The sequence below is a fragment of the Impatiens glandulifera genome, chromosome 1, assembly GCF_907164915.1.
Source record: "Impatiens glandulifera chromosome 1, dImpGla2.1, whole genome shotgun sequence".
NCBI classification, from domain to species: Eukaryota; Viridiplantae; Streptophyta; class Magnoliopsida; order Ericales; family Balsaminaceae; genus Impatiens; species Impatiens glandulifera.
Window position 1 is genome coordinate 96,633,613 of NC_061862.1, and position 17,447 is coordinate 96,651,059.

The 17,447-nt window shown below is 34.3% G+C and overlaps 1 protein-coding gene, 1 non-coding gene and 1 pseudogene across 2 annotated transcripts; 1 reads left to right on the forward strand and 2 right to left on the reverse strand.

The window, feature by feature from the left end:
• Positions 1-3,941: 3,941 nt before the first annotated feature.
• Positions 3,942-4,014, reverse strand: TRNAF-GAA. Its single transcript has one exon. It is a non-coding gene; the product is annotated as a tRNA-Phe (tRNA).
• Positions 4,015-4,850: 836 nt separating this feature from the next.
• LOC124919362 lies at positions 4,851-7,751 on the forward strand. The gene is made up of 9 exons (XM_047459592.1): positions 4,851-5,012; positions 5,095-5,365; positions 5,456-5,584; positions 6,057-6,172; positions 6,375-6,456; positions 6,546-6,605; positions 6,759-6,866; positions 7,043-7,088; positions 7,306-7,751. Exons 2-9 carry the CDS (start codon positions 5,297-5,299, stop codon positions 7,509-7,511), a joined length of 816 nt encoding a protein of 271 aa, XP_047315548.1. The 5' UTR covers positions 4,851-5,012; positions 5,095-5,296; the 3' UTR covers positions 7,512-7,751.
• A 671-nt stretch (positions 7,752-8,422) lies between these two features.
• LOC124937496 lies at positions 8,423-16,555 on the reverse strand (annotated as a pseudogene).
• Positions 16,556-17,447: the final 892 nt, after the last annotated feature.

Genomic DNA, 17,447 nt, shown 5'->3' on the forward strand with positions numbered 1-17,447 from the left:
GTGCATTAAACCCATCAGGACCCGAGCTTTTATTCCCATCAATACTAAACAGAGCTTCTTTAACCTCAACCTTCGTGACCACCCTTATCAAATCGCGACTATCTTCTGCAGAGATTTTCCTATCAATAATTTGATACAAGGTATTCAGGTGACTTTGATGCTGCTTTCTTGTACCCATAAGATGCTTATAGAAATTAATAGCCAGATCTTGGACACCCTTTTGACCCTGAACATATTCACCATCATCATCCTTCAGCCTATACACATTGTTTCTCATGTTTCTAGCCTTGCATTTTCTGTAGAAGAAAGCTGTGTTTTTGTCACCCAACGAAAGCCAGCTCTGTCTTGATTTCTGTCTAACAAAATTCTCTTCAAGCAGACTCAGCTTCCTGAAGTTTTCAAGCACATATCTTTCTGTTTCATTGAGTTGTTCATCACTATCATCCCTTAATAACTTTTTCTGAACCTCTTCCAGTTCTTCTCTAGCAGCCAGAACTCTATTGGAGATATTGCTGAACTTCTTCTTGTCAAAGCTTTGGAGATGATTCTTCAGGAGCTTAAGCTTCTCAGAAACCATGTACATGTTGGAACCTCTGACATCTGTTGACCATACGCTTTCGAGAATACCCTTGAATTTATCATTATCCATCAAGAAATTGAAATTTTTAAAGGGCCTTTTGAACCTTTCTTCCTTTTCCCAGAACAATTTAATCGGGCAATGATCAGATATACCCGGATTCAAAACATGAAGTTGACTTCTCGAAAATTGGTTAATCCAGTTCTCATTTACCAGACATCTGTCAATTCTACTTTTTCTAATTTGCTCATTCCCTCCCGTAGAAGACCAAGTGAAGAAGTTCCCAGAATTGGTAGGCTCGATACAACCCATATCTCTGATGCAGTCATTAAATTCAATCATATCCCGAGTAATTTCAGATTCTGGGCTACGATCAGATTCATTTCTGGTTACGTTGTAATCACCGAGGACAACCCAAGATTTATCAATACCGTTCCATTTTCTAAGACAATTCCAGAGGAGTCTTCTGTCCGTGCTTGAGTTGCTATCATAGACAATAGCAAGATTAAACACGATTCTTGTGATTCTATCTTTGACCTCCACCAGGATTGCTTGATCATTCGAAAAGAGAGTCATCACCTCAACAACTTTGTTATCCCAAATAACCCATATTCTGCCCATTTTGTCATTTGAGTTGTGAATGATTTCCCAGCTACTATCAATACACAGTTTGCTAACCTTCTCAACACTCCGACTTTTGACTTTTGACTTTTGTCTCAAGAATACCCATAATAGTGATCTTCTGATTCTCAATGATCCTCATAATTTCTTTACATTTTAGAGGGTCATTGAGTCCCCTTATGTTCCATGTCACTATATTCATGAATGAATATAAGTGTTGGGTTCCTGACTTTCCAGACTGTCCTGGACCTCTTTATCAGAGAAATCATAAGCATCATTTGCCTCACTGTTTTAGGGTTTTAGTTAAGGATTTAGGCTTTAGTTAGGGTTTAGGGTTGAAATGCTTAGTTAGTTCTATTGTTTTGGTTTGAAATGCTTTGATCCGAGACATGTAGTTTAATATGAATGGTTTGTGAATGGGCGTGGATCGTGGGGGTTGTGTGAGGGGCGTGGGCGTGGGCAGGCGTGGGCTTGGGCGTGGGTGGGGCGTGGGGCGTGGGCGGGGCATGGGCGTGGGCGTGGGCGTGGGAGGGGCGTGGGCTTGGGCGTGGGTGGGGCGTGGAGCGTGGGCGGGGCGTGGGCTTGGGCGTAGGTGGGGCGTGGAGCGTGGGCTTGAGCGTGAGTGGGGCATGGATTTAATTGCAATTCAATTGCGTACCTCGCAATATGTAAAACGAATTTAATAAATTTATTAATAAGTGGGGTTAGCTTAGTTGGGAGAGCATTAGACTGAAGATCTAAAGGTCAGGTGTTTGATCCACCTTCACTGCAAAAAAAAAATTCTATTGGAAATTTTAAACAAACCATGTGACATCATTTTTTTCTATTAGAAATTTTAAACAAACTATGTGACATCCCTGGTAAAATAGAGTTGTTATGTTGTAATGGATTCCTTATTTAAAACTGACCTTCAGATTTAAATAAACCATGTGACATCCCTGGTAAAATAGAGTTGTTATGCTGTAATGGATTCCTTATTTAAAACTGGCCTTCAGATCTTCACCAGGAATAAAGTTTTTTACCTTCAGATTTAATTTCAAAACCTCTAATTCGAATCGCAATCAAACAGGATCATCATCGAGACCACAAAATGAGAATAAAGTGAAAGTACCGAAGAAAATGAAGTCTACTCAAGTAAGTAGCTAGTAAATCGATGTGATTGATTATATGGAATTGAAGATTAATGAATTGACTATTTAGGTCACCATTCTATAGAAGATGGCCTCACGGTGAGATTGCGAGGAGAGGAACGGTATCGCTGGATATAAGTAATTGTAATGATCTGAGTCTTGATTTGAAGAGCGACGCGAATTCAGTGGAAGGCGTTCGATCTCAATCTATGGATATGGATTAAGTGTCTTCAGTACTATTTGCACATAGTATAAAATTGCCAATTATGGTTTATGGTATCAATTTAGACGACTTGCGAAACTTTCATGAAACTCGTTTTTCATTTTACTATTTGGCTTTTGGGGTGAAGAACTGGACAAGGAGATATGTTTAAGAATGCATTTAACTGAATTTCCTGGTAAATATCATATTTCACAATGATATCTTAGGACTCTGTCTTGAAGGTGTGCTTCAATGAATTTTCTCATTCAAAATTTTATGACTGCAGCAGTGTTTTGTTCCAGCTTGGATATTTTATATTTCACAATGATATACTAGGACTCTGTCTTGATGGTGTGCTCCAATGAATTTTCTCATTCAAAATACTATGACTTTAACAGTGTTCTGTTCCAGCTGGGAAATTTTATACTGTTTGGAAAATTATGAACCAATTAGTGAATGGAGTAAGAGGTGTTAGAAGCTCCTTTGATTCATGTGACTTGCGATGATATGATATACCGAGTGCGAATACTCTAGAGTTCCATGGAACACCCCTGTTTTACTTAATTCTGCAGCTCATATTTGGCTTCTTTGACATGGAGGGGTGAAAAAGGCAATATGTCTAAGAATACATTTTACCATTCATGGATGTTATAACTGAATTCTCTCTATATTCTGCCTGGGAATTGTCCTATTCCACAATTATAAACATTTAGCTCTTTGTCATGATGGTGCTTCAATGGATTTTCTCATTCATAATACTAGGTCTGCAAGAGTGTTAATGACGTTTTGTCTGATATGAACCAATTAGTGAATGGGTAGGTGTTAAAAGATTCTTTGATTTCTTCTGCTTGGAAGTTGTCTTGCACTTGTTTGTTAATGCATAATGTGTCCACAATAAATGCATAAGAGAGTGTATTGTGTTTGGGCATACTTTGGAAGAAGGAACTCTGCTAGCGGCTTATGTTGGTGTTTTATTTGATGCTATTATTTTGTCACATATATACTTCAATATATTTGTATTATTGTTATTAAAAATAACTTTTAATGTTGTTTCTAAAACATTTTGTTCTATTTGAATTGATATATGAGATCTCTTTCATATTTTAGATGATGCGTTTCTTTTCTTCATTGTCTTTTTTTAAGAACTTTTTTTTCTAGTTTTTATGTTAAATTTTAATTTGTACACTTTTAGAATACTCTAATTTGCATTACAAATTAACCGTTGTAGCTTAACATAATTTTGTTTGCATATATTTATAATAATAACAGAAAACAAATGACTACACTATGCATGGAACAATTAAAACATAAACATTTATATAATTTACTTAAACACAAACTTGTTTTTAAATCTGTTATACCAGGGATGTCACATGGTTTGTTTAAAATTTCTAATAGAAAAAAAAACTTTTGCGGTGAAGGTGGATCAAACACCTGACCTTTAGATATTCAGTCTAACGCTCTCTCAACTGAGCTATCCCCGCTTATTAATAAATTTATTAAATTCGTTTTACATATTGCGTGGTACGCAATTGAATTGTAATTAAATCCACACCCCACCAACGCCCACGCTCCACGCTCCACCCACGCCCAAGTCCACGCCACGCCCACGCCCACGCCCAAGCCCACGCCCAAGCCCACGCTCAAGCTCATGCTCCACGACTAAGCCCACGCCCACGCCCAAGTCCACGCCCAAGCTCATGCTCCACGCCTAAGCCCACGCCCACGCCCAAGCCCCACCCACCCACGCACTACCCCACGCCCCACCCCACGATCCACGCCCCATTCACAAACCATTCAGATTAAACTACATTTCTCGGATTAAAGCATTTTAAACCAAAACAATATAACTAACTAAACATTTCAACCCTAAAGCCTAAATTCTAAACTAAAACCATAAAACTTCATACTCAACATGCAAAAAACGGAAAAATCATTGGGGAGTAGAACTAACTAAGCATTACTAACCTCAGTAATGTTGGGTGAACGTCGGGCTCAGCGTCTCTGGGGCTTGGCGATCGTCGGGAGTCGGCCTGTTTATGATTCCATGGAGCAACAGCAGTTGGGGCTGGAGTAAGGTCGCCGGGGAAGATAGGAGGACAACGGTTGTGGCTGGCTGGGGCTGGAGCAATGTCGCCGAGAAGAGATGGGGAGAAAACGGGAAGGAGAAATAGGGGAAAAGGAAAAGGAAAAGGAAAAGGAAGAAAAAAAAAAGAATTTTTTTTATAAAAAAAATTAAAAATAAAATTTAATATTTTTAAGGTTAAATATAAGAAAAATCTTACTTAGGGTCAAAATCATTGGATCAAATTTCCCTTATTCAAAAATGGGTTTAGGTTATTGAAAAGAAAAGTTGATTTGGGTTTACGTTTGGTGCTGGGTGAGAAGTCCTTAGGTTCTTCACGGTCTCGAATCAATCGCTCAGGCGGTTTCCGTCCTTAGTTTTCACGGCAATCGATTGTCAAGCTTCTCGTTCCCAAAGGTTCGATTCTGTTATCCGCTTCTTCTTCGAGTAAATCTGTTCATAGTCGCATTTGTTCTGATCATTACTTATGAACTGCTAGGTTTTGCTGGAAATTACTTGCGTTGCGGTCGGTTTGTTTATTGACTTCTGAAATTTTAGCAAATGATAGTTATCTTCCCAATTACAGATGCTAATGTAGTCATCGACTGTTCTATATATAGTCTGATTTAACAATGCGACAATTCGTCGTCTAAGATTTTGATTTATTGTTATTGAGACCGAATTTGCATAATCTTGTAACAATGCTGCGACAAATCCTTTTGCAACGTGCTAGGGACCAAAATAATCTACTTCAGCGATTTACTCTGCAGGTCAGTTATGCTTCCTAAAGACAACTTGTTGGATTTGAATATTGACTATATATGTGAAATCTTCACTGTCAGATTTGATCATTCTTGCAGAGAGGAATTCACAGTAGAAATAAGAAGGCAAAGGAGTACATAGCCAAAGGTTGGAATGCATTGAAGGAAGTTGATAGAGTAAGGGATTATTGGGACTACAATGACGTAAAGTTGATTCCTTTCCTACGGGTAAACTCAACTTTATGGAAACTTTCATTTACCATTTTTACCATCACTTTCATGTACATGTTAATTAGTGTATTGCACTTAAGTAAATTGTCAAACATACTAAACTGATTTTAGACATTATGTATGAGTTGAGGTCTCTTATTTGGCCAAGTGAGTAATTTGGTTGAATTTGAACTCATGCTCTATTTCTTTTTTCAGTTTCCCTCATCTCCAGCTCTTGATTTAACCACGGTGGTCCTATTTGTAAAAACTTTTGTTTTGGATCTGAATCTGGCAGAGAAACTGCCAATGAAATCCTGAATTTGGGTCAAACTAAATTCAGTTACATCCTGTTTCCAAATGAAATTAATAAGTAGGTATGAATTGAATTTGGATTAGGTAGTTTTCATCATTAAAGTAGATCATTTCCCATCATTTGCATGAAGAAAGTTTGATTCACGTTCAATTTGATTCTTGAATTGTGATATTGCAGACGGCAAAGGAGAATTTTGAGTTGGCCCTGGAGGTTGACAATTCAAATACACAAGCTAGATACTTTTTATCAAAGTTACATTTTAAATATCATACACCTGGGGCATGTGTAGCTGTGTAAGTGATAACAAGCTCTAAACCTTGTACCTTTTTTTCCTTTGTTTGCTTTGGCGGCTTACTTCTTCCTTGATGTTTTTTATATTTTAAGGGATAACAATTGTATTCCCCTTTTTAGCTGATTATTAACTCCTCTCCTAGTAAATTGTTTTTGTTGACATGGTTATATCAAATAACTGGGTAGTTTGCCTACTTTAAACAGAGGGGCTGCTTTATTGGTTGAAGCTGCAGACATGGGTGATCCAGATGCACAATATGAACTAGGTTGTAAGCTTAGAGTTGATGTAAGTTTTATATTCTTTCTTATTTTTAATTGTTCTAAAGATCAGAAATATGTCGTTATGAAAATTCTCTCTTTGTGTTGGAACAACAGAATAAATATGTTCAGTCGGATCAGCAAGCATTTTACTATTTGGAGAAGGCTGTTGATCAGGTACATTTTATTTTTTTGCTGCAAAGGTACGGGTTTTTACTTGTACATAATAATGTCTTCTGATGAAAAGAAATGCTTTGTAATGTTACTAAAGCTCATTTTGTGCTTGAATAAATTAGACCAATAATTAATATTGGGTTTTCATTTGGCTAGCTTCATCCAGGTGCTCTTTACCTTCTAGGAGCTGTGTTTTTGACTGGTGATTGTGTGAAGAAAGATGTCGCATCAGCCATATGGTGCTTCCACAGAGCTTCAGAAAAGGTAGAAGAATTTTCTAACTTTTCTTTTCAAACAAGTGAACATTATATTTGGATCATTTGATGTTATACAAGGGTTTTCTTTGATTATTTTATGTTTAAGTGTAGGATTTCAGCAAAGAAAAAGATGGATAATTAGCCTAGATTGATAATTGATTTAATTGATAACTTATTCTGCAGGGACATGCTGGTGCAGCTATAATATATGGATCCCTTCTTTTACAAGGTAATCTGTCATGGTTTCTTGATCTGGTTACCTTTCATCTGCTGCTATACTATAAAAAACAAGTAATCTCTGTTTTATAGGGGGCATTTATAATCATTTTTTTGTTTCTAAATCTGAATCAAATAAGAAACCTCCAATAAAAATCTCATATGAGATATCTGACACTGTCATCCCTTCTTCAAATTGTTCATAATGGTGTCTTGCTTGCTTGCCTCAGGTGTTGAAGTACCAGAAGTTATCACAAAATTTGAAAGAAAGAGAAGCCACCAGACAAAACCAGCTCTGGTAATTGATGATATAACTAGAGTCGAATTGGCAAAGGAGAAGTTTGAAATGGCTGCAAGAGCGGGATGTGAGCTTGGGTTCAAGTGGTTAGACAGAATCGATAAGGAGAAGAATAAGTTACAATCGTCTACGGAATAACCTGAGAATTGTTTGGTGAATTCACTTGGTCACAGCTTTGTTATGAATAGTAGTATTTTTCATAGATGTGTTATAATTTGATTTAAGCAAGCTCAGAATAGTTATCAAATATAATAAATGTTCTGACTATAACTTGTAATTGGAATTATTCTGACTATAGCTTGTAATTGGAAATTTGATGGTGAATTGTTGGCAAAAGCCTATTTTAGACCAAAAACACACATGGTTGATTTTTTTATTTTATGACAGTTCTGTAAACGTTAATTTTTTTTTTTTTTGGAGAATTCTGGTCAAACTGATTGAACCCCCCTGTTGTTTAAAATATTGTTAATAAAATTGAATGAAATAAGTTTCATAACTGTATATGAATATGAAATTGTTTCAAAATCAATGATTCATTCCATTCTTTAAAATCGAAAAAACATATTTAAGGGTAGTTTCAAAAAAAAATGAGGATTGTTATCTATTTTATTTTATTTACCTTTCTTACTGTAAATAATTATTCATCATATTTATTTTGTTTACAATCTTCTATCATCTCCGGAGAGAAAGTAGAGTGAAAAAGAGAGAAAAAATACTTCCACAAGCGACAATGTAAGGAATGCACATAAGAGGTGAAGGTTATCAGATGGATCGGAGATTAACCGCCCATTTTGGCAGCAAGAAATTACATAAGTTATGAGTGGCGTTGAAAAGGAACGTCCCCATGTTCATCCCCTACGTTCAAAATAACTTTTCGAATCCGGTTCGAAAAATACCCATATTGAAGTTAGAATCCAAAAAAGTTACATCTATTTTAAAACCTTGTTTTATGTTGTCTAACTCCTATTGTCATTAATTTCCAAAATACTTATATTAGATTTTACATATTTTTGTTAAAAAATCTTCAATAAATTTGTAAATAGATTAAAATTATAAGTGTATGTGTCATTAAAGATTATATATATAATTTTTCAACAGTACCAAAATCAGAAACATTGACAATGGGAGTAGCCAAAACAAATAAGAGAACCCAAAACAATAATTTTAGACAAAAAAAGTATAATTGAAGATACAGAGCAACAAAAATGCAAGTATACTTGTATTGTTTCAAACAGAAAAAAAAAACAAGTTAAACCCACAGACAAACAACTGAACTCTCATCAACTACCAAAATCTTCTAGAAATTTCCATGATAGGCATCATCTTCTTCATTGGAAACAGTCTATCTATGGTCATTCTGATTTCGGACATACCCGATTCACGTTTAGCATCTCATGGGAGTTTTTGGCCATCAACTTGTTCAGAACGTTATCATTTTGTTGCTTCTCAAGCGATCCCATTCCTGATCCTTCAACTACTGGTATTCTGACACAATCAAGGTCTCATTGGAAATTGACAAAGTTTAAACTGAAATTAACTTTTTTTAATTGGTATAAGATTTGTTGGATGAAGATCCAATTCCTTAGATCATTATACAAATTGTTTTCCTGATCACAATTAAAATTATAGTGTAACCTTGGAATGTATTTTTTTTATCGAACAATAGCATATTCATTTTTGGATCATTTAGATTTTTGGCAAACACAAAAGTTTGTTTTTTTAGTATCCTGATCAACATGAAAAAAATTATAACAAAGCAGCCCAATACCTTGCGATGCTTGCCTTCGTGTTTCTTAGGCTTTTATCCAGGTAGCTTCTTATCGAACTTCCCACCGCTGGTTGTTGAGGTGGGCTGCCATTCCTGCAACGTTTCAAGTTCATGCTTGTTGAATTTTCTTGGTGCTGGTTGAGTTCCTGTTATGGGCAAAGCTGTGGCAGCAAGTTGGACATGGCTGGCCAAAGAAAAAGGAAATAACTGTTTCATATCTCATGCTCATAAAAGAAAACTAGGTCTTTTTTCTATACCAAATAACCTAAAATAATTCACTTTTTCATCAAACAAGAAGTTCCTAATGATTCAACAAATCCTACTACAAAAAATGTGGGAAGGATTATGAGACAAAACCTGGGCAGAACCTGTTCTTCTGGTTCATTTCAACTCGGTTTTTCTTATCTGCTTTCCTCTTTGCAAAGGGATCTACTCAAGGTTCTAATAATCAAGAAAATAAATAATATAACCAGGAACCATGCTTATTGAAAATATATAATAATAACAATGGAAAGTAATATCAACTGTTAGAAATTAGCTAATATTCAAAATATCTACCATCGGTCATCTTTGCAGCAATGGTGGGGATGTTATTTTCATCATTCACGCGATAAAATCCATAGCGATGCTTCCATGTACCAGTTTGTTCATCAAACACTAATTTGTCTTTATTCCTTTTCATAATACCTGCAAATGTTATTAAACAAAAAACCCTTCAAATCTACAATCTAGCTAGTAATCCTTATGATTCAACACAATCGAACCATTCACTGACCCTTTTTTCTGCGCAAATGATTCCAAGTTGTGGCAGGTTTCTTCCTAGGAAGCTGCAGAAAGCAAGTGAAATCATGATAAGGAAAACTAATTAAAATTGAAGGGAAAAAAAGCATCACAGCTTTCACTATCTATCGGCAGGATGAGAAGAGAACAACAATTCATTCAGATAATTTCACAATTGGACCATCTCGGTCTTCAGTAGCAGGTAAGCTAAAAAGAGAATCAGCAATTGCTTGAATCAACTCAGTGCCTTGTTGCATGCATTCTCTTATAATCTCTTCCCTGTTCAATCAGAAATCTTCTTAATTAAACACCCAAAACAGCTAATAGTCTTAAAAGATGTTCCTTTATTCAAATAACACAAGACAAAAGACTATGATTTAACACCACTGCTAGAGCAATCTACCATAAAACTGGTTTCGATACCTTCTATTAGGATATTATCGGCATTCAAATGGAGTTGAAAGAATATTGAATGATTAAAGGAGTCAAGGAATAACCTGGTTAAATCTTGGGCAATACTGTGATGAGGGTCAAGCCATGAGATTTCCCAGGTCCAACTGGTAACGAGGTTGTTATTCCATCTCTGTCTCTCTACGCTTGAAACTGTGAATTTTTATCTAAGTAGCCGCAGGTAACCAGGGTTTAAGATAAGTCACACTTTGCCGAAAAATGATTCAAGCTATTCGTGAGTAGGGTTGTAAATGAATCAAATATTTTTTATTCGATTCGGTATTCGTATTCGAATTTTGATATTCGTATTCGTAATTTTGTGATTCGAATTCGAATAAAAATATTCGATTCGATTCGACTAATAAACGAATACGAATACAAAATCAAGATATTCGATTCGGTATTCGCTAATATTCGATTAAATATTCGATTATATATATATATATACTGTTTTATTAATTTTAATTTTATAAATATTATTTATTCTAAAACCCTAGTAAATATTGTATAAAATATGTTTTTAAAAAAATCGAATCGAATACTCGAATCGAATCGAATAATACGAATATCAATTTCAAATCGAATACGAATCACATTAATTATTCGAAAAAATTTCGAATACGAATACGAATATTCGAATAGTTTCACGAATACGAATCGAATACAGTAATATTCGCTTCGCTTCGATTCGTTTACAACCCTATTCGTGAGTGAGGAGTTTCCTAGCAACTTAGACAAACTCACTTGAGTTTAATTGAGTTTGATTTTGATAACCTCATTTCATATATATATATATATATACAATGATATATCTGGATTGCCGGATTAAGAGTTGTGGTTAATTTGAATATATATATGTGAAGGTAAATTGATACTTGGGTCGGATTCTAGGTTGACCCACTCATAAACTTAAAACGGTTAAGAGCTGAGCTGTGATTAATTTGGATATATATGTGAGAGTAAATTGATAGATATATATGTAAGAGTAAATTGATACTTAGGTCGGATTCTGGGTTGAACCAATGCTATAGGTATGTTTTGAACTCATAACCTAAGAAAACAAATACAACTTTTTGACCAACTAGGCTAATAACATTTTATATTATAAATTCAACACCAAATTTGATGAACGCGGACGTTGTAATAATATTTTTTTATCCATTATATCGCACGGGAATCTTCCTAGTTGGAGTAACACTTCGAGCCGACTCTTAATATTGTTGTAAACTCGTGCTCTAATATTTGCTCCAGCTTTTTCGAGCACAAAAATAAATAATATATTTATTTAATATTAAAATCTTAAATTTAAAATAAATATTTTTTTCTCATAAATATTTAAAAATTTAAATGTATTTCATGTTTTTTTAGTCGAACTTGTAGGTAATAGTCGAGTTGAGTTCGAGCTCAAATTTATAAACTCGTTTGAGTTCGAGTTCGAATCGAGCTAATAAATAGTTAATCGAATCGCTTGAGCACGGTTTAACTCATTTACAACCCTATATCACAAGTCACAACAGTCAATTTAGTCTTAAATATTCAAATGGCCTCTTAAATTCTGCAATTTATTAATTTATTCTAATAAAAAAATTTAAAAACTATTTATTTTAGTTCAAAAGTTTAAACCTATGCCTTGGTCCGATTTATAGATAAATAATATTTTTATGTTAATTATTTATAAAAAAATAAAATGAATATATTGGGATAAATGGATATTTTTGGGTTTAAATATGATTGTAAAGTTGGGTCTAGCCTTAAATGAGGTTAGCCCTAAAATAAGATATTCATTTGTGTGATATTCATTTAAAATAGAGAGTTTACGTAAAATCAAAAGCTTATACAAAATCGTTGTTTAGTTATAAATTCATAATTTTTTTTAGAATGTTAAGTTTTGTTTCTCCTTCAAAATACGACTAATCCCATAGGTTAAACATATAACCCGCAAATATACTTAACTAATTAACTGGACGAGAGCAACTTGTCGTCTAACGGCGTCTAACCCAGAACCTCAGGATATCCACATTTTGTTACCGTTAAATTTATTTAAAATTGTAAAAGTTAAATTTAAAAAAAAATATTATTATTATTATATATATATAAAATTAAGTATTTTATACCTAATTAATTTTAAAGTTTTATATATTTAAATATAAAATTAAAAAATAATAATATTATAAAAAATATTTACAAAATTTATTGTATTAATTTATTTATTTAAATAAATTATAGTTTTTTTTTATTTGATTTATATATACAATTTTTTTAATGTAAGATAGTATAAAATTGTAAAATCAAAATTATTTATAAACTCGTAAAATTATTTTATTGTAAATTTAACATCGTAAAAATTTATTTAAAATCGAACTCGTTAACCTTATCTCACTTACCTTTTTAATAATTAACACATGATTTTGTCTAATACATCAAAGACAAAAGTTTGTGTATGCAGGTAAAAACTTACCAAACAAAGCTGCATCTAACTAAATTATAATTGAAATGTTGATGGTCCTCCCAAATGTTTAAAAATGAATGATAACAGTTATAACGTTAATAAAACACTTAAATTTTGTTTAAAGAAGCCAATATCAATGAAAATTAACAACAAATTGTATTACCCATTTCTATCGGACAAAACAAATTCAATATGATTACAATAGCGACGAAATACCGTCGCTAAATACACGGTAGTTAATATTGTTTTCAATAACGACGGTTAAGGTAAATCGTCGTTATTGATATAAAGGTAGATATTTAGATTTTTATGAGGAGAAAGGTATTCTTGAGAGACGTTTTACGGTGGAGGAGGTGGAAGATGCTATTAATGTGTGTGGTAGTGAGGAAGTCCACAGAGCGATTCTTTAGGTATTAATTGTCTTCTTTGAACTAGGTATTCAATCACAAATCATTCGCCATGACAAGGCACCAGGTAGAGATGGTTTTACATTAGCTTTCTAAAATAAGGCGTGGACTTTTCAAGGCGGATGTTATGGCGGCTATTAAATTTTTTTATTATTTCTCTTTTTTTGACAAAAGTTGGAATTCTACATTGATGGTTCTTAATCGCATGACTGTGAGAACTATATACCTAAAGAATTTTAGGCCTACAAGTTTACTCACGTCTTTTTATATGATTAATTCAAAATGTTTGATGAACTAGTTAATGATGGTATTAAATCGGTTATATCTATCAACAAAATGATGTTTATTAAAGGGCGTCAAATCCATGATACAACATTGATTGTCAATGATGCATTGATTCAGCTAACTCTAATAGTGTTCAATGTGCTTTCGTCAAACTTGATATTGGAAAAGTTTATGATCATGTTAACTGGGATTTTTCTTCGATATCATGGTTAGGATGAGAATTGGTGATAAGTGGATCCAGTGGATAAAATTTTGCATTTCTATAACTAAATTTTATGTCATCGTGAATAGTAGTTCTCAAGGCTTTTTCGAGAGTTTGAGAGGGATTAGGCAGAGATACCCGTTATCCCCTTTTTGTTTGTTATTGTTTTATAATCTCTTTTTAGGATGAGGATCTTCGCTGAAAATAACGGATGTATCCATTGGATTGATTGAAGATCGAGGAGAGTTATTTTTCTATTTCTCACTTGCTTTTTTTTACGATACGCTCTGTATGATTCAGGATACTCATAAAAATTTCAAACATTTTCATGATATTTTGTGGTTATTTGGTGCTTGCTCACGACTTCATATTAATCTTGGTAAGTCTAAAATCTTTTTCTTTGATTTAGTGTCGGCTAGGAGAAGAACTATTTTGGCGAGTATTTTGGGTTTTGGAATTGGATGTTTTTCAGCCACATATCTTGGTCTTCCACTGGGTGCAAAATCTCATTCTAAAGCCTCTTGGGATCCAATTATCTTTAAGATGAAAAACAAACTCCCTATATGGAAAGTAAGTTGATCATTAAGGGAGGTCGTATGGTTCTCATCAAGAGCGCGTTGGAATCTATGTCTACGCAAATGATGTCATGAATTATTATTCCTAAAAGTGTAGTAGTGAAAATGGAAAGGTTGATGTGTAAATTTTTATGGGAGTCCTTTAAGTCTTTGTTTTCACATCTTGTTAGTTGGGACAAAGTAAAAACCCAAAGATGAAGGGGGTTTGAGTTTTCATGACCTACGTGCTTTTAATAAGGAATTATGTCAAAGTAGTGTGCACATTTTTTTTGGAATAGGAAAGTCTTTAGGTTAATATGATTATAAGAAAATATGGATTGAATTGATCTTGTTGGTTCACAAAAATATCCAATTGCCTTGTGGGATGTGGCATATGGAGTGGAATATCAATCATATAGAAAAACTATCGTGAACATTCTTCATTTACAATGGGTGATGGTTCATCAATCCGTTTTTGGGAGGACGTATGGTGTGGGGTAAGTGTATTGCGGTTGTCTTTCCCGTGTTTACCTTTATTGCTATTTATAAATATGTCACAGTCAAGAACATGTACGACCATCACTCTCAAGGTTTTACGCATCATATTAGATATATAAGGATATTATCTTTTGAAGAAAGTTCTTCTCATAATAGATTGTTATCTTTAGTGGTCAACAAAGGGGGTGTCTCCGTTGAACTAGGATATGATGCGATTGAGGGATTTATATAAATTTCATGTGTGAAATTGTTATTATCTTTAGGCTAGGGTTGTTACAACTGAGTTGCACTAAGAGAAATTATGGGAGTTGAGGGTTTCCACTCTCTTTTTTCGGTTGGAGTGCAATCTATGGTGATATTCTAACTAGTGATAGATGTATGCGCAAGGGTATTATCATAGTTAGTCAATGTTGTTTGTGTCTCAAAGAGGTGGAGATGGCCTCTCATTTCTCTTACATTGTAATGGTGTCTCTAGTATTTAGAGTCTTCTTTTAAGCATTATTGGTATTCATCAGGTTATGTCGAGAACTATTGGTGCGTGTTGGGAAATGTGGATTGAAGCGACTAAATTTACAGGTATGAAATAATGGATTTATATCCCTATTATTTTATGGTGGATATTTTGGTTGGAAAGAAAGCGTAGTACATTCAGCAATCTCAAACGTTCGTTGCGGATCCTTCACAATGTTATCATATTGACATTATATGAGGTTTGATCTATGAAGCCGACATATTGGTCAGAGCTTTTGGAAGATCTCCGCACACATTAATTTTTTATTATTTAACTGATTTTTCCTATACAATTATTGTGTTTTTATCGTTATACTTAAACGACTATCTATTTTTTAATATCATTGCATGGATCATTTCATATAAAAAAACTAACAATGTTCCTAAGTTAATGTGTTAACCTAGCATAACTAACTAAACTATATTACTTTATTTTTTAATTTTTTTTAAAATTAGTACAAACTTATTATATCGATTTAATATAAAATATAACTATTAAAGTAAAAAAAATACTTAGAACACCCAATCCTTAGGGTGGGTCCTAGTCGAAATGATATCGATCCCCAGATCCATTCTTAGGAAGAACTACCAATTAAAGGGTCTCCGAAGGCTCTATCTTCATCGAAGGAGGAATAAGTTTTCCAACTTGCTCCTAAACCTGGTCTGCGTCCATCAACCGAACCGTGACACGTACCTGTGATGGTTATAATCAAACCACAATAAACGAGGATTAAATGAAAAGAAAAACGAACACCTAGAATTACGTGGAAAACCCTTTACGAGTGAAAACTACAGACAAAATAAAATGTTTCACTATATCGAAGATTGTACACTTTTTGTGGCCAACGTAAAACTAATGAGAGAAAAGACGGTTGTATTCTCTATATGTTGTCTAACCCTAAAATACAATGTATATAAATTAAAGGGGGTCAGACCCATTAAGTCTACAGGTTCATACAGTGCGGGCAAAGTCCGCCGGCCCAACAAGAATTCGGGCCACAAACTCTAACAATCTCCACCTTGAAACGAATTCCAATCTTTGATAGCATAACCACAAAATCAAACCTCTCCCACCAAAGCTCCTAGGGCATAACTCAGCAATGAAGACCAACCAAGTTCAAGCAATGCTCAAAATTGGTAATAGGAAGTGACTTGGTCATCATATTTGTAGGATTATTGTGTGTACTCTCACCTTGTTCACAACAATATCACCACAGGCAATCACATCACGCACAAAATGATATCGTACATCAATGTGCTTAGTCCTGTCATGAAACATCTAATCCTTCGTCAGAAAAATAGCACTCTGGCTATCACAAAAGATTATAGAAATCTACAAATCTTCACTAAGTTCGCCAAACAAATCTTTTATCCAAATTGCTTCTTTTCAAGCTTCTGTAATCGCCATGTACTCTGCCTCTGTAGTAGAAAAGCAATTGTAGCCTGCAACATAGCCTTTCAACTAATAGCGCAACCACCAACACAAAAAATGTAACCAGACAACAATCTTCTCTTACCAATATCTCCAGAATAATCTTAATCAACGTAACCGACAACTCCATCTCTACTTTTCCCAAACTGTAAGCAAACATCAGTAGAACCACATAAGTATATAAGAATCCACTGAGCTGCTTTCCAATGTTCCTTACCAGGGTTTGTCATATATATACTAACAACATTAACTACATATGCTAAGTCTGGCCGTGAACAAACCATATCATATATAAGGGAGCCAACGGCACTAGAGTATGGCACTCGCGACATATAATCATCATCACTATCTAACTGTGGTGACAAAGAAGACGAAAGTCTAAAATGAGCAGCTAGTGGAGTACTTACCAGCTTGTCACTTTTCATGTTAAATCTACTAAGAACTTTCTCGATGTACCTCTTTTGACTATGTACAATTTACCAGCCGATCGATCTCTAAGAATCTCCATTCCAAGCATCTTCTTTGCTGCACCTAAATCTTTCATCTCAAACTTGCTACTCAACTGTTCTTTCACCTTTCTGACCTCTCTCTGATCTTTGGCGGTAATTAGCATATCGTCAACATACAAAAACAAGTAAACGAACGACCCATCATCACATACTTTAAAGTAGATACAACTATCGTAACGGCTCCTCCTGAAATCATGAGTGGTCATAAATGTATTAAATCTCTTATATCA

Bases quoted from the DNA above. Each gene is read 5' to 3' on its own strand.
- LOC124919362 (XM_047459592.1), top strand. From the start codon at position 5,297: ATGCTGCGACAAATCCTTTTGCAACGTGCTAGGGACCAAAATAATCTA. The intron at 5,585-6,056 runs GTAAACTCAACT...GTGATATTGCAG, and splicing joins AGTTGATTCCTTTCCTACGG to ACGGCAAAGGAGAATTTTGA. The intron at 6,867-7,042 runs GTAGAAGAATTT...CTTATTCTGCAG, and splicing joins TCCACAGAGCTTCAGAAAAG to GGACATGCTGGTGCAGCTAT.